The 24,637-nt window shown below is 32.5% G+C and overlaps 3 protein-coding genes, 2 non-coding genes and 1 pseudogene across 6 annotated transcripts; 2 read left to right on the forward strand and 4 right to left on the reverse strand.

Annotated features, from left to right (window-relative positions):
- The first annotated feature begins 4,673 nt into the window (after positions 1-4,673).
- On the forward strand, positions 4,674-5,830 carry LOC148207746 (arogenate dehydratase 3 pseudogene; annotated as a pseudogene).
- Positions 5,831-11,976: 6,146 nt separating this feature from the next.
- TRNAL-AAG (transfer RNA leucine (anticodon AAG)) lies at positions 11,977-12,057 on the reverse strand. Its single transcript has one exon. It is a non-coding gene; the product is annotated as a tRNA-Leu (tRNA).
- A 651-nt stretch (positions 12,058-12,708) lies between these two features.
- On the reverse strand, positions 12,709-14,111 carry LOC148207747 (splicing factor U2af small subunit A-like). The gene is made up of 5 exons (XM_088118309.1): positions 13,990-14,111; positions 13,515-13,601; positions 13,361-13,442; positions 13,123-13,251; positions 12,709-13,061 (listed from the first exon to the last, which is right to left on the reverse strand). Exons 1-5 carry the CDS (start codon positions 14,074-14,076, stop codon positions 12,709-12,711), a joined length of 738 nt encoding a protein of 245 aa, XP_087974435.1. The 5' UTR covers positions 14,077-14,111.
- Positions 14,112-14,384: 273 nt separating this feature from the next.
- TRNAL-UAA (transfer RNA leucine (anticodon UAA)) lies at positions 14,385-14,467 on the forward strand. Its single transcript has one exon. It is a non-coding gene; the product is annotated as a tRNA-Leu (tRNA).
- Positions 14,468-15,152: 685 nt separating this feature from the next.
- Positions 15,153-19,802, reverse strand: LOC148207748 (uncharacterized protein C227.17c-like). 2 transcript variants are annotated; one of them, XM_088118311.1, is made up of 5 exons: positions 19,663-19,802; positions 18,956-19,115; positions 18,159-18,288; positions 16,900-17,018; positions 15,153-15,548 (listed from the first exon to the last, which is right to left on the reverse strand). In XM_088118311.1, exons 3-5 carry the CDS (start codon positions 18,262-18,264, stop codon positions 15,435-15,437), a joined length of 339 nt encoding a protein of 112 aa, XP_087974437.1. In that variant the 5' UTR covers positions 18,265-18,288; positions 18,956-19,115; positions 19,663-19,802; the 3' UTR covers positions 15,153-15,434. The 2 variants fall into 2 exon arrangements, with proteins under 2 accessions (XP_087974437.1, XP_087974436.1); XM_088118310.1 differs by having other exon boundaries at positions 18,159-18,292.
- Positions 19,803-20,152: 350 nt separating this feature from the next.
- On the reverse strand, positions 20,153-24,205 carry LOC148207749 (DNA repair protein RAD5A-like). The gene is made up of 8 exons (XM_088118308.1): positions 24,140-24,205; positions 24,058-24,098; positions 22,253-22,531; positions 22,010-22,152; positions 21,283-21,377; positions 21,134-21,205; positions 20,493-20,564; positions 20,153-20,281 (listed from the first exon to the last, which is right to left on the reverse strand). Exons 1-8 carry the CDS (start codon positions 24,203-24,205, stop codon positions 20,153-20,155), a joined length of 897 nt encoding a protein of 298 aa, XP_087974434.1.
- Between the last annotated feature and the right edge of the window lie 432 nt (positions 24,206-24,637).

Genomic DNA, 24,637 nt, shown 5'->3' on the forward strand with positions numbered 1-24,637 from the left:
TTCTATACCTTTTTTTTTTTTTAATTCAACAAAGGAGGGGAAGGATTTGGAGCTTTTGACCATATATATGGACTAACAGAATTATACTTACATCCAATACATTTGTAAGGTTATTACTCTAAAAGAATTTAATTATAAATTGTAAATGGAGAGTTTTGAAAACCTTCTCCATCTTAAACAATGCAATTATTTTCAAACCATGGCTATGTTGAAATTGAATAGTTATATATTAATTAAAATTTCAACATATAGTTATTAAGTTAAATAAAATAATAAAAAATCAATTTCAAATGTAAACTTGAACCATTCAAATTAAAATTGAAATTACTAATAAAAAAAATATTTTATGAAGCATGGTCATTGCAAGATTATCAGCTCACCAACCCATCATTGAAACAAATATTAGTTTGGTTTCAACCAATTCCTTTGCCTGACAAGTGTGAACTCTAAATTCAAATCCTTTTCCCTTTCCTCTTTTACTTCTCCTAATTTCCTAACTAATATTATTATTTAATTTTGTAAGAAAATTTAGAGGTCAAAGTTCAAACAACCCATGATGTTTATTTTCTCCCACCTACTTTTACAAAACGAATAAAAAAATAAGAAAAGTAAAATATTTCTTTCCGTCTAACTATTTGAAAAATACTTGATATACGATAAATCATCAATATTTATAATGATAAATTATACGTGTCTTATCAGTCACTAGAACTATGATCATATTAACTACGACATGCTGCTTTTTATTAGTTATTTGGTATGTATATTTTTTAAGATATGTCTTTATCTCGAGTCAGTATCAAATTTCACTTATACACGACGATAAACATATTTATATCTTATTACCGACATTTCTTTACTCGAATCATACAACGTCTTATTGAAAAGTTCGAGAGTGTAATGGAAATAAGTGATTTTTTATGTTTTCTTTTCGTTAATTTCAATTATGATATCACTTGGTCTAAATTTAAATCATTTTTTAGAGGAGCATTAAAATAATAATAGGGCGTGGCGGCAGAGGGAGTTTGGTGAAGGAAATGGAGGAGGTATTGCCGAAGGTTGGGTAAATGTGTCTTTTTCCATCCCCTATTTTATTTTTTTATTTTTATTATTATTTTATTAAAGGTTGTGGTTTAGAATTTGACACGTCACTGTTTCATCTGGCTTTTTTGTGCTGACGTATTTCACACGTGTGTCTGTTGAGTGGCCGTTTTGTCTTTTCCATACGTGGGTAACTTTGATAAAGGGGACGAAAAGTATCGGTTGTTGTTCAATTCATTTTTAGAATTGTTGATTAAAAAATAATTATTTTTCAACTTTTAAGTATTTTAGGAAAAAATCAATTTTTAATCCCTAAACTTAGTTAGTTGTATTAATTTTCCTCCGAAATTTTCAATTTGATTTAGATCAAATTGAATTCATAAAAGTTCAATTTTTATTCTTTTTTATTTAATTTCCACTAATTTTGATTAAAAAAATTTATCTAAAACACTCTAAAAACTCATTAATTTAATTAAAAATTAAATTTTGATCCAGACACAAAATCTGCTCTTGAACAACTCTACCAAAACTTACCAAGTTTAACCATTTCTAATGTCTTTTTTTTTCCTATCCTATTATTTTATTATATATATATGTATTTTTTTTAGAAATTATTCTATGAATTTCAAACCAAATATAATTCACGACACACGTGAGAATACTTTTTTTTAACAATTATTCAAATGAAAATTTATTGGAATGTAAATTGCAACACTTTTTAAAGTTTAAGTGAATTTTACAACACTTATGAAAGATTAAGGTGCAATTTGATAAAATTGAAGCCAACGTGAACTTAGCTCAACGGTAATTAACACCAATTTTTGACTAAAAGGTTATGAGTTCGAATCTTTACACCATCACTTGTTGTACTAAAAGAAATGATAAAATTGGAAATTTAGGGTAGACTAGTAACTTTCCACTCAATTGCGGCGTCTATATTAATAATTTAAATTTAATACCAAAGCGAACATGGTTGGTAATTTACATATATCTTCACCCCACATATACTCAGAAAAGGAAAAAAAAAATTCTAATCTAGCGAGTCAATCCAAACTTTTATTTAATAAGTCAAATCTATATTGGATCTACTTCTCGGAGATTGAACCAATCCAATCCAAATATAATCCGCTTTTTAAATCCCTTAAACTTGAATTTGAATATGTATCTTTTAAGATTGAGAGAATGGATGAGAATGAAATTTGTACTTGTTGGTATCTATCAAACAATACCTATACATACTTATTTATTTGTACCATCACTCATGTATACTCCAATTTGTTTTAAGTTAATTTCTCCAAGGAACACCAATCGGTGTGTGTGTGTGTGTGTGTATATATATATATATATATATATATAAAACTTAGCATAGTTCCATTAGTTAAGACATACATTATCAATAAAAAAATTGGAGGTTCGAATTCCCACCTCCTATATTGCTGAATTCAGGAAAATATTTATTCATTTTTTAACCAGAAAAAGAAAGGGAAAAAGAAAGAAGAATCTAATGGTTATCATGTTTATTTTTAAATTGTATAACACAGACAAATAGATTACAATGTGTAACCATGTGAACGAAATTCCATATAGATCAGACAAATGACCTTCACTCATGGCAAGAAATGATCTATTTAACAAAGGAATGAGTGGCTTTCTCCCATCTAACAGATCAACGGCACCGAGCATGGGATACACAAGCAAGAGAGCTGATTTGACCGAACAAACTAGATGAGCGGGATTGATTTAAAGCAAAAGCATTATGCCAACTTGCGTACAAGATTGATATATGGATTTAATACTCTAGTTAACTCCTATTCAACAGTTTTTTCATATAGAATGTTCAAGATCTATTGGTTTCTTGTTAACTAGCTCCAAACAATTACAACAATACAAATCTAACTAAATATTGTGTATATGTCAGAAATACATAGAATTAAAATTGAACTAGTGGAGAAATACAGAAGTGGAAACGACCGTGGATAATGAGAATGACAGCAACAATGAAGCGATGATAACAATCAAATTGAACTCGATAAACTTTGCCTTTTTTTTTTTTTTGCTCATATCTTTTTTTACCATTTTTCTTCTTTTCAACTTTCAACCACCTTTTTTTGCTTTTAGGTTTGCCCCATGTACTCAATATGAGCATCTCAGACTACCTAATCATTTCCTTGCACATAAATGTCAAAGCAACAAAAAGGAAAATGTTACATCTAAGTTTTATTCAAAGTTTTTAGATTGAATTGTAAACTTATTGAAACCTTAAAAATTAAAATATAATTTTTTTTTTTAACTTTACCAACCCAAACAAACACAAAAATTTAAAGACAAGAATTACATTTTAAACTATTAAATATTTTATTGAGATGCTTAGGAAGATTAATGCACATTTTGTTTTACAAATTTCATTAATTAAGTATTTATGAATAACAAAAAAAAAAATTATACCAGCGCTATAAAAAAATTTATTTAATAGGCATGTCAGGTCAATTTTTTTCATTTTTTGTTAAAACTAAATAAAAACATAATCTAAACGACTCTAAAGCCTCTCTGTTTCTTTCCTTCTTTTTTTTTTTTCTTTTTTGTCAAACTTTTATTTAATCTTACCAACTTTCTTTCTAGGAAAACATCACTTTCTTTACTTAAAGAGGATCTTTGGAAAACTTGTGAATTCAAAAGAGGCAGAATTGGAAATGTCCCAATGTTTTCCCATTTGATTCTATTTCCCACTCGCTTCATAAAAAATTCCCAAGCTAACATGTTCTTTGAAAACAATAGAGAGATGTGAATTCTCCTACCTACCCCTTTTTCAAATCAAATAAATATAGCCTTCAAAATTGAAAATTCCAAGAATTTTGCTGGTTTGCGAGTTGGGACTCATTTTCATTCTTTGAATAGCATCAAGAAATTTCTCAAATAAAATATATTTTTTCATTTTCTCTTAAAATAAAGAATTAATTGTTAATATAGCTCAACGAATCTTGTCACTCCTCCTCCGTGTTGTATTAAAAAAATAATGAATAAACAACTAATTCTATTGAATTTTCCAAAACATTAATAGTTATATAATTAATTTAAAACCTCAATTTTCCAAGATTGCTTTTATTATAACTTCCTTTTTAGGCTATATATGTACGTATACATATATATTTACTATTATATATAAATATCATTTTTGTTAAACTTTACTACTATATATTTTTACCATATTTTCTTTTATGGATAGGCATAAACTTCTGTATTTTGTGACTCGATAAGTCATATTTACTTTAAAGAATTATGTTTATAAAGTATCTATAATATTAAAGAAGAATGAAATCTAATATACTATTATATTTTTTAATTAGTAAATTTTAATTTATCTCAACTGTAATTGACATATCTAAGGTTACGAGTTGGATCCATGTATTAAAAATTTATAGTTACTTAGCTCAGCTGGGCAGATTAATTTTTAAAATGTATAGTTTTAATCGTAACAACCATCTCAGATAATGAATGTGATTTAGCCATAAAAAATAATAATAAATTAACCGATTAAGTACAAAATTTTTACCTTAAATTAAATGGTTCGGTAATTTCCCTGAATAAAAAGAGCCATCTCTGTGACTGTTCTTCCCTGCCAAACCAGGTTGTATCCCAAGAGCAGCAAATCGAGCGCTCCGCCGTCGCCTCCGTCGTCATTTTCTGGCCGCCGCCGTGAACAGAAACCCTCGCACACAGAGCTTGACCACTCTCCCGCTCCAATGGACGGTCCGAAGCCTCACGTCGCTTACCAAGGCGTTCCCGGCGCCTATTCCGAAGCCGCCGCCGGCAAAGCCTATCCTAACTGCGAAACCGTCCCCTGCGCTGAATTCGAGGCGGCGTTTGAATCGGTGGAGGATCACATCGCCGATCGAGCAGTTCTCCCCGTCGAAAACTCCCTCGGCGGATCTATTCATCGGAACTACGATCTCCTCCTCCGCCATAACCTCCACATAATCGGCGAGGAGCAAATACCGGTTCACCATTGCCTCTTGGCCTTACCAGGCGTCCGCCAAGAATCGGTAACCCGAGTCATCTCTCATCCCCAAGCCCTAGCTCAGTGCGAGCAATCGCTCACCAAACTCGGCCTCAACGCCGCGCGTGAGGCCGTCAGCGACACCGCCGGCGCGGCGGAGCAAATAGCCCTCAACAAGCTCCGCGACACGGCCGCGATCGCGAGCGCACGCGCCGCCGAGCTCTACGGCCTCGAGATCCTCGCGGACGGAATCCAGGACGATTCGAGAAACGTGACGCGATTCGTGGTGCTGGCGCGAGATCCATATCCAGATCTGGTCGATCCAGATCGGGCGTTCAAGACGAGCATCGCGTTCGCGCTGGAGAAAGGCACGGCGGCGCTGTTCGAGGTGCTGGCGGCGTTCGCGGCGAGGAACATTAGGTTGACGAAGATCGAGACGAGGCCGCACCGGAGCTGTCCGATCCGTCTGGTGGCGGCGGTGAAGCGGTTTGAGTACATGTTCTACGCGGACTTCGAGGCGTCAATGGCGGATTTGAGAGCTCAAGAGGCCATGGCGGAGTTGCAGGAATGCACTTCCTTTTTCAGGGTTTTGGGCAGCTATCCTATGGACATTCCGCCATCCTCTCCAAACTAAAACCATAACTTATTTTTTTAATAAATGTTGTGTGGATTTGAATTACGATCTCATATGATTTGAATGGCTTCCTTCTTGTTCAAATTCATTGAATTACAAATATTTTCACATGTAAAATACTTTGTCCTTAAATGTTTGATAAATTTGTAGTATTTTTTTAAGATTAATTTGTCTTTAATAAATTTCAAAAAATACTTAAACTCTTTTTAAGTGTAAGGACCAACCTTATTATAATGAGTTGTAAAATTGATAAGGGATAAAGCTTATAAATTTAACCATTTTCATTATTTTATAAAAGATATTTTTGTTTTTGCATTTCTCTCCTATGGTAAGGATAATGTTCCTTCTTGCTAGCGAGGAACCAAGTTTTATCCATTTTCAAAGGTGACGAGGACAAAATTTGGTTTCACATCGAGGAATTAGTCTTTTCCTTATTTTTTGAAAAAGTATTTATTTTTTTCATTTATTTATCTTAATTGTTAAATATTTAATGGTGATGGGTACGAGATGCTTATTATAGTTAATGAGTCTTAAGTATTTTTTTTTATTTGATATCTAATAGGTCATTCCTTTAAAAAGCTTTGTTGATTTTTGTCTAATAGAAAGTAATTCTACATCAATTATTTCTTCGTTCAACTTGCTATATCTTTTCTTCTTCTTCTTTTCTTTTTTTTCTTCCGTTCAACAAGTGAAGGTGGGAGATTTAAACTCATGACCTTTTGTTCAAAAGCAAGTACTAATTATCGTAGAGTTAACTGTTAAGTTCATGTTGGCGATCAACTCCTATCGATTAACTTGATGTAGCCTTCTTTGTTTGACAAGAATCATTCCTCCCACGGAGTAATTTAACGGGCAATGAGAAAATTTTCATTTTCCCTTGGATTGTAATCCAAAACTGAAAAACGGCTATTTTTGTGAAAGTAGGTATGTAGCATCAAATGTACTAAAAAAAACGTATGTAGCATAAAATGTGACTTATAGGCGTAAATTTGTATAATATGAGTTTTCGTCTTGATGTTCATACAAATTTAGATATTAAAGTTTGTAAAAGTAGGAAAATAAATAATATTAATAAAAACGAACATAGTTTAGTAATTAAGATATTTCTATTCTAAAAGAGATGATAGGTTTATAATTTCCAACCCCGAACAACCCCTCCAATTATTCTCGGAAAGCCCAGTAATATTCTCTATATATATTCCATAAAATTATAAAAGTAACTTAGATTTATTGTTTTAAAATGAAATAAAATACCCAAGTGTTTTTTTTAATGTAGAACCGATTAGGGTTATTTCTCAAAATTTAAAACTAAAGAAAAATGTTCATCTCATTAAAAATGTTAAAATACTTTAGCTTTGTTTGTCCTACTTTTAAAATGTTCATTTTAGTTCATTTGTTTTCAATTTTTGTTCATTTTAATTATTTTGTTTTCAATTTTTGTTCATTTTAATTATTTCATTTGTTTTCAATTTTTATCTATTTTAATTAGTCCCTATAATTTTTAAATATTCATTTCGGTCCTTGTACTTTAAAAAAGTAGCTATTGTAGTCTTTATTTTCAAACTTTTCACACAAATTATACACAACAAAAATCACTTAAATATAGAGTCATGATTACATTTCAATAAATACACTCATTATTGAGGTAGTATACGTTGAAATTGTTAGAGGGATCAAAACAAATATTTTAAAAATACAGAGACTAAAATGAACTAAAATTCAAAATATAGAGACCAAAATTAATCTTTTAAAAATAAATAGATCAAAATAAACTAAAAATACATCAACCAAAATAGTTTTACCTTGAAAAAACATAATCATTAGCTTGGGTCCTTGGTTTTATAACAGTGACATATCAACTCAACATTTTATTCCAGTAACATCTGAATTTCGATCAGGTGAGACTTGAGAGAAGGGTTACAGTATGAGAAGTGCAATTCTGATGCTCAAGTGAGTAAATGTTTCAGCTATTTGTGTGAAGACAAACAATCAAATTCGCGTTCCTGTGCATGCAATTTATCTCTGTATTTATAGGCATAGATAGGTTAGTCCCATTTGTTGACCACTTACCACAACCGCAAGATTCAAGGCATCATACATTATGAATTATATATATATATATATATATATATGAGTTATATATGAGTTATTAAGTTGAATAATACAAAAATATGAACAAATTATTAGTACAAACACATTTTTCTAACAGAACATAAACAAGAATCATTTACAGAACAATGAATAAATCCAATAATAGTTTTTGTGGGAAAACAAACATAGTGATTCTTTCCGGAAAAAAGGTATATAAAATATAGAATCCAAAAACAATGATATTTGTCCACAAACTAAATGGAAAGAAAATGGGTTAAATAGAGAAATTCATGGCATCAATTTCTTTATTTTATTAAGAAAATATATTATCTTAATTAAAAATTTTGAAATTTGAAGTTACAAAAAAAAAATTATTTGAAACTTTTAAATTTTAATTATTAATAAATATATTTACCTTAAATGAAAATCAAATTATTAAGAAAGTATAAACTAAAATCTCATAATAAATAGGGTAGGAGAATCATAAATGATGATATTTTGGTAATAAAAATTCCTTTTAAAACTTGAAATCTAAAAGTATAAATAATGTCTGTTAAAAAAAATTATAAATAATGACAAATTTAGACATTTATGAAACATGAATTCTAAAAAAAATACTCTTTTAAGGAGAATTTGTGTAAGAGAGTTGAATCAATATCTCTCGTATTTAAATTGCAATCTTGATAAATAAAATTTCAAAAGAAAAATTTTAACTTGATAAATAAAATTTGAAAATAAAAATTTTTTTTTTCGAAGATTCAAACTCACAACCTTTAAATCGAAACATTGTAAACAATATTAATCAGTTGCGCTATACTCAAATTGATATAAAAAAAAAAGTAAAAATTAAATAACAAGGATCATATAATGATATCTTGAATATGATAAATAGTAATGGTTTTACGCCACATATTTTATTTACATTATTAACTAGCCCTCTAATTCTTATTTTGTTAATATGGTTACAAATAATTAACTATGAGTTTCAATCTTGAAACTATATAGGTCTATCAGGCCTCAACTATTAAATTATGTTCGAGTTCCCAATAATAAATATTTGAGCAAAATACATTTTTAGTTCTTGAGGTTTGAGGTAGGTGTCTACTTAGTTCCTGAAGTTTCAGAATGTATACTTTTGGTCCCTGAGATTTGAGGTAAGTTTCTAATTTAGTCCCTGAAGTTTTAAACTGAACACTTTTGGTCCCTGAAGTTTGAGAAATAATTATAAATGATCCCTAATTTTTTTTACTATTATTAACCAATATTAAAATGACGTGGCAAATTGCAATTAAATTGTTTATTGTAGTTCCTGATGTGACAAATTATATTAATTAAATAATATATGTCCGCTATGAATGACGGACGGTGACAGTAAAGACGTGGTGGTCGCCGGAAAAGGGTAGGAGAAAGAGGGAGAAAGAGATGAGGAGAGGAGAGAGAGTACCATCACCTACACATATATTATTTAATTAATATAATTTGACACGTCATTTTAATATGAGTTAATTAACAGTAAAAAAAATTGGGATCATTTAGAACTATTTCTCAAATTTCAGGGACCAACAGTATTCATTTGAAAACTTCAGGGACCAAGTTGACACCTAATTTAAATCTTAAAGACCAAGTTCATTTTGCCCTTTCGGACCAGAACCTTAATCTGGCGCCTTAGACCAACTCGGCCATCTCAACTTTGTTTTATAAATTTATTATTATTATTTATATATAAAATTAAAATTAAAAATTTTTAGTGCTTTTTATTTTATTTTTATTTTAGTGTTAAAAATAGGATTTCAACCATACTCTCGATCAAAACATTAAAACATTAATGTAACATCTTAAACCAATTCAATCATCTCAACTTTGATATTATGAATACATATTAAAATAGTAAAATATATACAACGGGTATGTATATTTGAGATTATTATTATTTTTAGATAACAATAATTACTAACTTATTGATAGATATGGTAAGTTACTCTATGATATGATGAATTACTAAGTTTCTTTATCAAAATTTTTTTTATTTTGATAACAATTTATTTTTCAAAAATTAAATCATAAACTTTCTAGATGTGTAATCTCATACATATTTAAGTTAAAAATTAAAGAAAATTGACTTCATAGATTATTCATTATTTTTAACCATCAATTTTACATTAATACGATCATATTTTTATATATTTATAAATACAAAATTTTTACTTTTATCTTTTATTTTGAGTTATTCTCTTTTATCTTTAATAAATATGCGGATTGTAATTGGTTAATGTTGGCGCACAGGCTTAAACAGGGAGGAGAAACTGGGGGCATTAGGGTCCAGAAACTTTTTCCTTTGCCCCAGAAGGCCGTTACTGAGCAGGAGACGACGTCGTTTTTACCGTGTTGTAAGCTAATTTGATGATAATTAGCATAGCGGAGACTGTATAGCAGAGGGGATGATTTATTAATTTTCATTTTTCAATTTTTCTTAGTAATAGAAATCCTTCCATTGTTGGGGGTAAAAATATGACCTACTACGTGATGAGATAAGAATATATCATATTATATGATCGGATAGTCAAACATATATTAAATTCATCACCGTCCATAGGTAAAGTGTGAATGTAGGTCGTTCTAGTGGTCGGTCTATCAAGTTCGATCAGAGTGGTACCAAATAGGTCGGCCAAACTGAAGATAGCTTCTAGATATAATTAATTAGAAACCACTCAACAACCTTAGTAATCAACTAATGACTGTCTCATAATAGAAAGATTTGCTCTCCTGACCCCTCTACATACATCATGACTCCACTGAGTCATGTATGCGCAATTCTATCTGAAATTGACTTAGATATTTGGACATTGGACTAACCTCAACGTCTAGTAGCTATATTTCAAAAAAGCATCTAGCCTTAAAATAAAAATAAAAAGATAACATTTTCTAATAGAGCTATCTTTTTATTTTTGTACAACATGTGGGGATGGGGATCGAACTCACAATTTTTTAGTTTGAGATATATGTCAATTATTGTTGAGTTATGCCCGCTGTGACCTAATAGAGTTATCTTTATCCACTTGCTACTCTCATGACGCTAATATTCGGTCATAGCCATGTTTGAGAAATCCTAGTTTTTTTTCTTGGAAAATAAATTATATTGTTCGAAAAATTGTCGTATTTACTTAAGAACTTTGTTCTTTTATCATAAGAATCGTGATAACAATACTACTTTTCAATGTCTTTGATATATTTATTCACTCAAAATGAAAGAGGAGAGTCATCTGTGTAAAGTGAGAACCAAATAAATGCTTATTAGAGAGTTGGTCTTTAAAAAGTTTTTTATGAATTATTAATAGGAAATAATATGTAATTAAATGCTTCAGCAAACCTAGTTATTTTATCAAGACAAAAATCTTCAACAAGTTTAGTTATTTATTTAGTTAAGCAAGGCTGCTTTTCAAACTCGTTTTTATAGGTAGGTATGTACTGATTCGCTCGTATTTTCACTTAAAATAGGAGTGTTATATATATAAAGTAAGAAACCATGCTACATTTGATTGTCGAAAAAACAAATAAGATATCAATTCCTAGGTTGATGGCTACGGCGTGTATTTTATTTACAATATCAATCTTCTCATTTTTCTTCTTGCTTAATAAATATTATTCTATGTAAGCTTGCTTGATCATAGTTCAGTTGGTTTAGGTATATACCCGATAAAAGGTTGTGGAGTCGAATAAAGGTACTAATAATCATCAATTGTAGGTTTGAATTTAAATCTTTTATTTTCATTTGAAACTTTTAAATTCTTTATATTTTGACAATTGGATAGTGTATAAAAAAATATTATAAATATATATCTATAAATTTAAAATAAATAAATATGGTATAATAATGAAAAATATTTTAAAATAAAAAGAAAAATATGACCAATTTTTTAGAATGAAAATGGGCCGTCAACCCAATAGGAAGGAGATGGGAATTTTATTAAATAAATAAAGAAAATGCAAAAAGTTCTTTATATTTTGACAATTGGATAGTGTATAAAAAAATATTATAAATATATATCTATAAATTTAAAATAAATAAATATGGTATAATAATGAAAAATATTTTAAAATAAAAAGAAAAATATGACCAATTTTTTAGAATGAAAATGGGCCGTCAACCCAATAGGAAGGAGATGGGAATTTTATTAAATAAATAAAGAAAATGCAAATTGGAAAAATTGATATGATATGTTGAGAGTGGGATTTGAACCCACGCCCTTTCGGACCAGAACCTTAATCTGGCGCCTTAGACCAACTCGGCCATCTCAACTTCATATTATGAGTTAGATATTGAATTTAAACATTACATATAGTATACATGTATGTCAGCATATATATATTTTGAGATCTCTATTCTTCATCAAATGATATAGTAATGATTTACTTTAGTAATGCTACTTTTCAAACATGATTTTGATATATATATTTTGATTCACTCATATATTCACTCAAAATAGGAGTGTCATCTATATAAAACGAGAATCACAAACTTGTTAAATGGATAAGTGGAGAAAATGAAGCAATGTTAGAGGGACAATGACGAGCCGATAGGGCGAATAGTATAGGTTTAAAATCTTTTATAATCCGAAAAAATTGATCAACCTAATCCAACCCGATTGAGTTACACACCTAACAACTCAGAAGAGTAACTGGATCGAAGCAATTTAAAAAATTTTGTTGTTTCTACTCTTAAAGAGCTAAAGAAAAGGCCAAAGAAAAGTCTGGAAAACAACTAAGACGTTTGGATATGAGTAATACTGAAATTTTAATTAATGAAATGCAAGTCCTCCAACAGAAGCCTATGTAGTAGCAAACAAAAGAAACCATACCTGAATAAAAGTTGTTAGTAAACAGATCAGAAACGGCTGCTGCTGCTGCTCATAGCTACAAGTCTGACTTGCATTCATCCTAACTGGTCTAATTAATGACTACTTTTACTTCCATCAAAATTGGCATTGTTATGATTTGCTTGCTGTCCTCCTTCCCTGTTCCACTGCTCAAATCTAGCTCGCCTCTCTCCGCTCCCTTCTCTAACTGGACTTCGGTTCCTCCTTCCCCGCAGACTACGACTTCTGCTTCTTCTACGACCTGGGCTTGTACTCCTACTCCTCCTGCTCCGGCTTTCATGATAAGCATCTCGGTCATCATACCTCCGACTATGACCATGTCTACCATAAGAGCGTTGTTCATAATTCCGATGCCTATCGGGGCTGTGGCTCCTGGTCCTAAACAGTCTGCTCCTCAGCTCCCCGAAATGAAGTGCACGTAGCAGAAGTAGCAATTCAGAGTCAATATAAAGACACTACATAAAAGGGAAAGTGAAGAAAATATGCATACCAACTTATCCTCTTCAGATGCATGAAATTACAATAGGGACCAAAATTACACATGTTCTCTTCGTATCGTCTACAAGCGGCTACTATAAAGTCTGTCACTGTAGAGAAGTCGACTCTAATTAGAAGTCCTGCAGAAATTACGCATCCAAATTCAAGATTGAAAGCTGTATAAAAATTATGCAAACATGGTAAAAGCAGATCATATTATACATAAAAGAAAACGGAACTCCAACTAACCACCATAATATCTGTCCCTAAGATTCCGAAGAGCATTTGCGGCTTGCCCCTCCTCTCGATATTGAACATAAACATTACCCACCTAACCAAATGAAATAACATATAACAAATGCAAAAATATGGAACATAAACAGAGGGAGAAGACAGTTTTTACCATGTGGTCACCTAAGTTGTCACAGACATTCAAACTCTCAATCTCACCGTACTTGCTCATTTCCTCGAATATATCTTCATAGAACTCCTAAAATGTGCACAAATCAACAATTAGGCGACAATTTTTCTACCAGCAAAAAGAATCAAAACAACACAAGATCAAGAACCAAAGCCATCCAAAAGAAATAATGGGAACACTTTTCATTTTGGTTCTTGTAATATTTGGAGAACATTTTTCTATACAAGAATTCATTACCACACCACGAACATGCAGCAACAGGGTAACAGAGGAGAGTATTATCTAGCTCTATTCAAAATTACACGATCGCTTAAATATCAACCAAATTAGACAATCTCTAACACTAGGGCAAAATAAAATTGAGTCCGAATCAAGATTGGCCCCCAAAATGTCAAGATTCATAACAAAAATTTATACTTCCGAACACATTAAAAGATCGAAAAGGAAAATAAATCACCTCAAAATGGCGCTGGATCTTACGAGGGTCGATCGGATTTCCGCGCGCGTCGACACCAGGGCTAATCGTATCAAGTCTCTGGTACATATTAGAAAGCAAGAGTGTGGGGCTTATGAGAGGCTTGGGGTGCAACCGGGAACACTGATCGCCATGGCGGCAGGCCCCGACCTTGGAGTAGAAGGGACAGTTAGCCCTGCCCATCTGCGTCCCGGAAATGGAGGCCATTACAGCACCTCTGAGGACGACGGAGAAATTGCAGAATCCAAATTCGAAGTGCAACAATTGCCAACGATTATGAACAGAGAAAAAAAGTTGGCGGGAACAGGGCCTATTTATGCTCTCTATTAATATCTAGTGAATAAATATATTTAAAATTATTCAATAACAATAAATTGGCTGGTTTGCCCGAGAGGTTAAGGGGGAAGACTTAAGATCTTCTGCACATAAGTGCGCGTGGGTTCGAACCCCACAGCCAGCAGTTTTTTGCTTTATTTTGTTTATTATCTATAATATTTCAATGGGAAGATTTTAAATTACCCCTAAATTTGGGAAGTTTAATCAATTTTTATTCTAAATGGACTCAAATTTGAATAATACTTTCAAGTTTTATCTTGCTTAAATTTTTTTCTTAAAATTAATGAGTTTTTCAATATATATATACTCGTTAATTTTAAGAAAGAAGTTTACCAAAAATCAATTTCCTCCAAAAATAAAGTTTTACGCACAAAAATAACTATCAAGTAAATTTCACCAACGAAGCTCGGTCAATTTCATAATTCATACCAAGTTTCTTTTTAGAATATTTTGGTTTTTTTTAACAAATTTATGTAATTATTAAGTCAAAGGTCCAATTTAACATAATAAAAAGGTTATGGTAAAAGTTAAACTCATTTATCAACGTTTTTTTTATTTAACTATATATTTATCTCTATTTTCGATAAGTAAATAGCGACTTCTTCAATTACAAATTGAACCACCATACAAAAAATTAGGTATTTTCTTTTTCTGCTTTGAACTTTTTAATTTATATATTTTATGTTTGACTTATATCACATATAATTACCATGTTGCTATTGAAAGATTTGTGATTGTCTTATGTTTTAGAAGTGGCTCAATTTTTTAATCTATTTTATTGGAAATGCAGATCAAACATAATTGTAAGATTTTAAAAATTATGCAAGAAATTTATTTTGATCAATATGATAATCACATCTTATTCTATACTTAACCGTCATGAAAGTAATAATTCCTTTGTGGTGGCTACATCGAATAATTCCTCTACAAAAACTGTTCTCGGAAAAAAAAAAAAAAACTAATGACGAAGACCGCCCGTGCCCGTGTTGGGCGAGATAATCACTTGTGTCCTGAAGAAATAATGGATGGAAAACTTGAGGAATTCAAGAGAGGATGATGAATAATAGAATAGAAGCACATAGAATTTGTTTTCATTCCATTTCATCTAAATGCCCAAAAAGTTGTTTCCAATGTGATGATGATTCTTCTGGGGTTCGAAAAGTCCAGATGTGAGATTTCGCTTTCTCTCGGCTTTCAAGAATTTCCTGCATTTATTTTTTATAGGAAACGTTAGATCTATATTGGAAACGAGAAAAAAGGAACAGCCTAGAGGCCGGGAGATGAGCAAGCCCCCGCCAAACAAAAGCCTAGTGAAGGAATAGTAAAAAAATTTCCTGCATTTCAATACATCTTTTTACTTATAGAGCAATAATAAAAAGTAATATAGGTGAGGACTGAGGAGACCCTTAAAAACAAGCTACCATATTCTACATTGATCTCAACCAGTGTGTGGAAACAAGATCTTTGTTTTTCCTTTAGATAAGAAACATTTGAGTAAATATAGAGAAAATAGGGTATTCAAACCCACACCTACTAGAAGACATTATCCCAAAAAACTTTTCTTGTTTGAAATACAAAAGATGAATAGTTACAAATTCCTTGCCAAGAGTTTGGTTTCAGTAAAAGTTATATATCGTTAATTTTTTTATATCCGTGCATGTTTGAATCATCTTGTGTGCACCTAAATTATTCTCATGGAACGATTGTCCGACCCAACTAAATTTGGTTGCTAAAGTAACTCGTACGATATTGAATTCTAGATAGATGACTACCATGATTTGAACTTATTCTTTCAAAGACCTTTTATTTTCATTGGTCCTTACTGACCACCAGACTAACCCAGAGTGATTTAGATTCATAATGTTAATTATATACCAAAGTGTCTGCTGGAAATAAAACAGAACAAACGACGGAACTGAACTTCATTACTAAGCTTACAGAGAGCACTACCAACTATGATAAATAATTTAACAGTATTGCTCTCAAGGATTGTCAGAACTACTGATCTTGTCGAGTACAAGGACCAAACAAAAGAGAATTCACTATTATTTAGCATTTTCAAACTCCTCATAGTTGAATAAGAGGTTTGGGCAGATTCAAAATAGGAGGCATATTGAGGTGCAATAGCCCTCTAAAGTCTAAACATCAGTTACAAAAATTTGTGAGCTTGAAATAATTGAAGTGCTTAATGTATAAATAAATAATAAATAATAAAAAAATTAATGTTATGTAGTATGAGATAAATAAAACTTAATTTCTCATATAGAAAATGCTAGTAGTTCCTTTAAATTATTAATGAGAAGTTTATTGCTCATATAAAAAGTGCTAGTAGGTAGGCCATCCAAAGGACTCGAGGAGACACACCTAAAAGCTAGAAATGGTATCTATATTAAGCTTTTGGCTCACTTGAAATGTCCATTACCATCTATGTCTAAGGCATATATCCTCGACCAAAAATCGGAGGTTCGAATCCTCACCCCACATGTTGTTGACCTTAAAAAAGAAATATATATCTACATTTTATGCACCGGCAAGTATTTTGTATCAGATATATACCTGAACCTCAGAAGCTCGTTTTGTCTTGAGACTTAAACAGTCGACAAGAGCTGTCCATTTGTCAGAACAGTTATCGAAAACCCCAAGCCTGTAGTATTGCTGCATTTGATGAACTGGAGCTGCCAGTAAATAGAACCATTAGATTTACAAGTTGACAATAGGGTGTAAAGATGAGAATTATACAGCTTCAACAAAAAGGAACTAGTTAAATATATATGTGTGTGTGCGCGCATTAAAACTATTGGTTTGAAGAATAAGAAACATGCGAATGTGAAAACAATTTTAACCAAATGATGAGGAAAATAGTTGGTGTTGGGAGAATAAAGAACGTATAAACAATTCAGGTAAAAAAAATTAAATGATTCATAATCGTGTATATCTTACATTGGTTCCGGTCTGGTTCAAATACAACAAACCATGGAACTGATTGGTTTCATTCCTTGACCAACTGAACTATTAGATGCTAAAAAGTTTAACAAACAGAACCTTCATTCAATTTGGTTCTTTGCATCCTTGGTAATTTTTTTATTTCAGTGATCCCAAAAATCCATTTTTCGTCATAGTTACTTATAAAACCAAAGTATATGAATACAGTTGAAAAAGTAAGCAGATATTAGTGTAACTATATCAATTGAAGGTTGGTTTTGTTCGGTTCCATAAATTTTATGCAATTGAATGAAATTAGAAAATCAAACAAATGAAACCAATCAAAAGTAAATTTTAAAAACAAAAACAGAACAATCATTTTGGTTCATTTTGGGATTGGTTTGGTTTTGTACAGCCTAATTAATATGGAACTTTATAAACCTCTGTCCAATTCACCTAATGGTAAAGAGACACTACAAATAAATATCTTTAGTTTGTAGGTTTATTCCTGCAAAATCCAATTATCACAATCTTAGGAATGATCCAGCAATAGTGTGCAGATAATAAGGCCAGCTCTTTAAAATAGAATTTGTGCAAGCCCAAAAAAATATGCCATTTAATGATCAAAACAATACATTAGTTTCCAATAGATTAGATGGATCATGGAGAAATAATTCCAAATAGAAGTAAATTTGTTCATGGTTTGGTTTTCTTGAGCTATTCTATTATACCGAGGAGCTTATCAATCAAAAGTAAGGAATAGTGTCACACACTCTAATTTAAACAACAAGAAGAGGGCAAAAAACACAAATATGCTTGTGAATAGGGATAAGGTGTGAAAGTAAAAAACAAAATAAAATGATGAAAATTGTGTTCATTTTAAGGTTACTTACAATAACAGAACCACAGAGCATCAAAGCAGGTGGTGCAGGACAACCGCCCCCTCAATCCCGTAGGCTTATCCTCCTTCTCTGGCGTCAATTTCTCAACTTCTTCCATGCCTCCCAGTTCAAAAAGTATGACCTATCTAAAAATTTCAGATTCAAGAAATCAGAATCCATTACACACAACAAACGTGCAGGAATTCTATGCACAATAAGGATGGTATAAAATTAGCATAACATGTAATTAACAAGTACTTTTACATAAAAATTCAGAAAACAATTGGACCCATTGACCTGCTTTTATCACCACTGATCGGTATCACAGTAACAATAAAAATATTGCCAAATCCAATCTTTTTAGTACACCTCCTTTAAAATCCAAATTAATCTCAAAGAAAGTAATCAGTATCCGAACTAACATTTAAGTGAACTTATCTCTTCAAAGGCCATGTAATCAACAAATATGGAGTGAACTTTCAAAGTCAAATCAGCAGATAGACGATTATGTATGCTTCTGGAACTGATTTAGGCAGAGATTATAAAATCGCAAGAACCACTCATATCCTCCCCTCTGTAGTGTAATTTAGGAAATGTTGGTGAAATTAGAGGTGTTGATGGGGTGAAGGAGAGAAAAGAACTGCTCTGAGATTCGCACAAAACAAACTACACTAGCCATGGGAATTTTTCCGCCATTTACACGTCAATAAACTTAAAACTATCACCATTTCCAACAGCAGTATCAATTTTGAATCAGCGAAAACTGGGGGAAGAGAAAAAGAGATCGGGAGAGTGAGAGTGAGACGCACCGGAGAAGATGGAAAGAGGAGTGGAGGGCGGCGAACGGCGGCAACGAGCGGCGGTGGGTCTGTTGAACGCAGAGGTAGTAGCAGAAGGTGAGAGGAGAAGAAGATGGGAGGGCTTTGCTTCTTTCTTCTTCCTCCTCTCAATCACAGCAGAATCCTTTTTCTTTTTTAAAAGAAAAAATTAAATTAAATAAACAAAGTAAAATGATATGATACAAAATAGAATGACTTAATCTATTATTCTATTTTATTATTATTATTATTATTATTATTATTATTATTATATATATATATATATTTCAACATGCCACTTTACTTTGTCATTTTTTTAATTCAACTTTATTTGTTATTTTTTCATTTGTCAGTCCTAAGTTATAATAAAAAAATTTAAATGCCAATATTACAAAGTCTTAATTTTATGAAAATATCAATATAGATTAATATTTTGAAAAAAAGAATGACAATTATTTAAATTCACAAATAAACGTACATAAGAAAAATTATTAATATTAATGTATATCCATATCAGTGATATTTTATTTATATTTATATTTTATCAATTTTTTGGTATAATACTCTAAAAATGTTGATATGTCACCTACATATGTTCGATCCGGTAAACATAAAAATATCGTCCACCAGTGTCAAACCTAACAACATAAAAATATCAGAACCAAACCAAGTATAGCTCAAATGGTTAAGGCAGCTACCTTTGACCACAAGGTCAAGAGTTCAAACCTCCGCCCAAAGAATGTTGTACTACAAAAAAAACATAAAAATGTCAGAAATATAATAGCTTTTTAAAGTATTAATCACATAATAATGGTTTGTAAACAATGCTCGTTTCCCCCTTCTGTAAGATTTCAAAGCCTTCACCCAATAAACACATCATTGTTCTGTGTTCTAACCCACTAATAAACCCAACTTTTAATCTCCATGACCTGTACAGAATTCGTTCAGATAATTTTATTTAATTTACAGTAAGCTCTCCACTTCTACTCTAAAACCCATAAAAAAAAAACAATAACAATAACAATACTGTAACCAAATCAGATCTCAGACAACAAAATCTGTCGGCTTTGCATAAAAATGGCCTTGAGCCGACTAATTTCTGAGGTCATTAACCATGTGATTTGCCATTGCCATTGCCATCCAAGAGCTTCATGGGCATTAGGAAATCTTTGTGATTCATTTACTGCATCAACTTCCAGTAAAAAGCATCTTCAACTCTTCAATTCGCGCAGTTCGAACCTCTTGATCGGTTAAGGCACCGGAAATTAACCGTTGTTTTCTTGCTTGTACTGCCTCCATTCTTTCCTCCACAGTACCCTGACAAGCAATGTTTTCAATCATACAACATTGTCACATTCAAATGTCAGGTAACAAACCAGTTGACAAGTCTAAGTAGTTCTAAACTATTCTAATTCAAACATCAACACTTAAAATGCTTCCTTGCATTTAGAGATGTTCCAAGACGTGTGATACTAAATCAAGTTGGAAAAGAGATTGCACCTTCACGATAAAACGCTTTATTTAACACACTCTTAGTTTGCCCGATGCGATGAATCCGCATAACTGCTTGTTCTTCAACTGCTGGATTCCACCATGGGTCCTATAAAGATTGTTTAAACCATTGACAATCAATTATGCCATCGAGATTACTGTTCAAAAATTATATAATCATCTGCTTTGAACGAGTGAAGAATGAAATAACCAAGCATATATGAACGCAGCCATCACTATTACAATCACGTAACACATATCTATGAAAATTATGAACCATTATGAGAGGACTTCTTCAAATGCAGTTTTTGTGCTGATATTCCAATTCCTACAGCTTGTGACCAAGTGAATGGATTTTTTTTAAAAATGAAATAGCAATATATTGGAGGACCAAGAGATGTGAATCAAATACGGGTCTTATCCAAAATAAGGAGTTACAAGAATCCTCAATCAAAATGGTTTGAGAGAAATTAAAGGATTTTCGAGAGCAAGAGCAGATCTTCGCTTCAGCCTAGCTAAGTTTAAAGCATTCTATAAAGAAGCAATCAGCATATTAGTTATTCTATAGAACATTCGGCTTGTTCATAAAACCATGACAAAGGAGCATTGTAGCATAAAGCATCTGTAAAGAATCAATCAACCTATTAGTTAGTTTATGGTTTGATCCATTAAGCATACCAGTACGAAGGCATTTGAAGCAGCTGTCAAATTTATTCCAACTCCACCAGCCTTTAGTGACATCAACAACACCTAACATCACAACCAATCCCCAACTTTTACCATCAAACAGCCTCCCACACCAAACTGCAGAAAGTAAAATCGCATACCAGAATTCCATTATCCTCTGAAAACTCTTTAATTACTTTTTCTCTCTGCAGCTGATTTAAAGTCCCATCCAGACGAAGAAAAGGAATGTTACTCTCTAAGATGGAAATAAAAATAATTACAAAACCTTACATGCAAGAAATTATAGAGAATGGAATATTATAAGTTGCCACAGAATGTGATAAAGAAATATGAGAAACAAGTAACGACTGGATGACAACTCTGATGCATGACTAGTACAATTCACTAAGAGTATTCGTATACTTGTTCAAATCCCCACATTACCACAGCTAAATTTTTTTAAACGAAATAAATTGATCATGATATCACACAATAATCATTGCTTCTATCAACATTTACATCGTTCTGTATCTAACGGCAATATATAGATGTTGTCACATGTTTTGTTAGACATTTTCGTAACAAATCCAGGCAACTTAAACTTGCATGGACCTTATCGTAGAAGAATTGAGGCATAAAAATAACAAGTATTCTTGGACATTTCCTCTTAACTTTGTCATATATATTCCATTTTGTAATCCTTTTACAAAGAGGATGCCCCATCCTCTAACTTTCTTTGTACAGTAATGTTTTCAATTAGCACCAAATAAAAAGCAATGAATTACGGGCATGTATCAGCTCATCACAAAAGAAACTTTAAGATGGCATACCGAGAAAGAGGAACTTGTAAAAGATCAAGAAAGGCAGTCCACTGGCTGAATAAAATACTCTTTGACCCGGACAAACGAATAATTTCAAGTTCATTCATCAGAGCCACAACTTTGGACGATTCAATCCAATTTTTCTCAATATCAATCTGGAAACGGCTCTCAGTTGGAGCAGTTATAAGATCCTGTCTATTGATGATTTTCCTATAGAGTAATCATATAGTTAATACTTGAGGGAGTCTGAGGTGGACACATGCAAATCAAAAGAGCCCCAAATAGAAAATACTAAAATAGGATTAAGTACCTACAAACTGGACATAAACCAGAACTAGAGTTTCTCCAACTTGCCAAAAGGCACTCCCGGCACAAACGGTGAGCACATGGTGTCAATACTGCATCTTCAAATACTTCAAGACATATTGGACATTCTCCGTGTTCACCAGCTCGAAGCTCTTCCATGACTTCTTGGACATAAGCACGAGAAGGCACGTCTCTACCTTCTCCTTCCTGTATGTTTAGACTGCCTTTAAGAAAACGCTTTGCTAGCTTATTTAGATCAGAATATTCCTGAGTATCACCTCGACTGCATAGAGCAAAACCACCAATTAGTCTTCATTCAAATAATAGGCAACAAGAAAAGCAAGCTATGGTCTGGAGTATACTACTTTAATAGAAAGAATTTATTTTCATTTTCCTGAGCTATAATATATTTGCGTTCAAATAATTTCCTTCCAGCCACAAAAATTAGTGCATACAAAATGATGCTCGTGAATATGTTACAAATAATACAGTGAGAAAATCAATGTAAAGGAAAAGATCAATGTAGATTTACCAAGCTCAATAGAACTAAGGAACTTCCTCCAGAAATAACTTTATTGAAGACCTTTCCTCAGAAACCACCCACTAAATAAACAACTTTATTACTGGTTCCTGCCCAAAAACTATTTTACCGTGTTTTCGAGGCGCACACGGGCGCTCGCCTCAGGCGAGAGGCGAGGCGTTTTCGCCCAGGTGCGCCTCGCAAGGTGCCCAGGTGAGCGCCTTCAATCGGGCACTCGCCTTTGGGCGCCTTGGCTCGCCTGTCGCCTGAGGCAAGGCGATCGCCTCCTTCAAGAGGCAATCTGCCTTATTTTTTTATTTTTTATGTGTTTTTTTTTAAAACACCCTCCCCTAAGCGACCCAAACCCTATCTCTGCCTCCCCTCCCTCTCGACATTCACCTTCACGAGCTTCAAGCCTTCACCACCATCAATCTCCGCCGTTGCTTGTCTTTATTTGGAACTAAACTTATAGAATTTGGTTGTTTTATGTATCCTGTTGACATTTACTATTTTGGTATTAATTTTTTTAAGGTAATTTATGCACTATATATATAATTTTTACTTATTTATTAAGGTGCACCTTACTTCAATCGGATGTCGCCTTTGTATCGCCTCTCATCTCAAGGCCATCAAAGGGCTTGTTGCCTTGCGGTGCATCTTGCACTTCGAAAACACTGATTTTATTGTGAACCATGGCCCTTAAGCAGCCTCAACACGATGGGTCCAGAAAATCAATCTCTCCATGGTTCTCAATATTTCCTTTTTTCTAATGAGAAACCAAGCTTTCATTTGAGAAAAGAATGAAAGAGAACAGAAGAGCAAGTCAGTGAACTACCAAAAAAAACAGCCCAAGACCAGGGGAGCCCCACAGCTTGAAGAAAAATATAGTTTCTGCTCATGTGTGTCTACGGTACACTCTGGTTCTGGTTTAGGCTGATGAACGAGTTAATTATGGATTGGGTTTAGTGTAATTCAGCAAATTCTTTGTTTACAAGTCACCAATGATCAGAAGTTTAGTTAGCAGAACAAGGTGTTTCGGACATTGATGAGGAGAGGACAAAGGAACGACTTCGGGATGATGTGGTTTTTTCCTTGGCTTTTTGGGCTCTCAAATCTAGATATTTTTGTAATTGGCTTCACTAATTGGCTCCACAGTTGTTTGTATATCTTTTCTTAGTGAAATTCAGTTTCTTATATATATACTTTTATTATACAAAAAACACTAAATATACAACTTTCGTACAAACCATTAATTCAAATGGCCTATGAAATTTCCACTTTCTAGATACCTCAGCATCATTGCAATCCTAACTCCGAACTCCGAGGCAGACTGAAACAAAAAGCAAGTAATAAAGATAGGAAAAAAAGCACCTCATCACAAGAAGGGATGATCACAGCATTGCCGAAGACGTAAAAGTAGCTCCAGTATTGATGCATAATTGTGAAGGACACGTCCTTGCTCAACAAATTGATCAAATTTCACCTATTTTTGAATAACATGTCAAGCACGGCAATGGCTCAAACCCAAAATAAACATGAAAGCATATGGGCGAGCAGTCCTAGGTTACCTTGGATTTTTTGAAGAGTGCCTCATAAAAGTCTTTTTCAGCATCTGTAAGTTCACAGTAAACCCCTGAACGTCAGCTGGAGGAAGAATTAAAATTGCCTGCAGCACCCCCTGTTACGATCAGATTGTGCATTGGCAAATATCAAATCAAGTCTCAGCTATCCTAACCTGCTTCTCTCGATCTTTAACTATTTTGGTCCTCCTCAGCATGATTGTTTTAAGATGGTTTGAACCAATTTTATCCCTCTCTCATCACCCTCCTCAAATGGCTTTTGAACAATTTATTCCACCTAAATTAGAAA

This window comes from Momordica charantia, unplaced genomic scaffold (genome assembly GCF_013281855.1).
Source record: "Momordica charantia cultivar OHB3-1 unplaced genomic scaffold, Mcharantia_2.0 BLBB01000095.1, whole genome shotgun sequence".
In the NCBI taxonomy this organism is placed as follows: domain Eukaryota; kingdom Viridiplantae; phylum Streptophyta; class Magnoliopsida; order Cucurbitales; family Cucurbitaceae; genus Momordica; species Momordica charantia.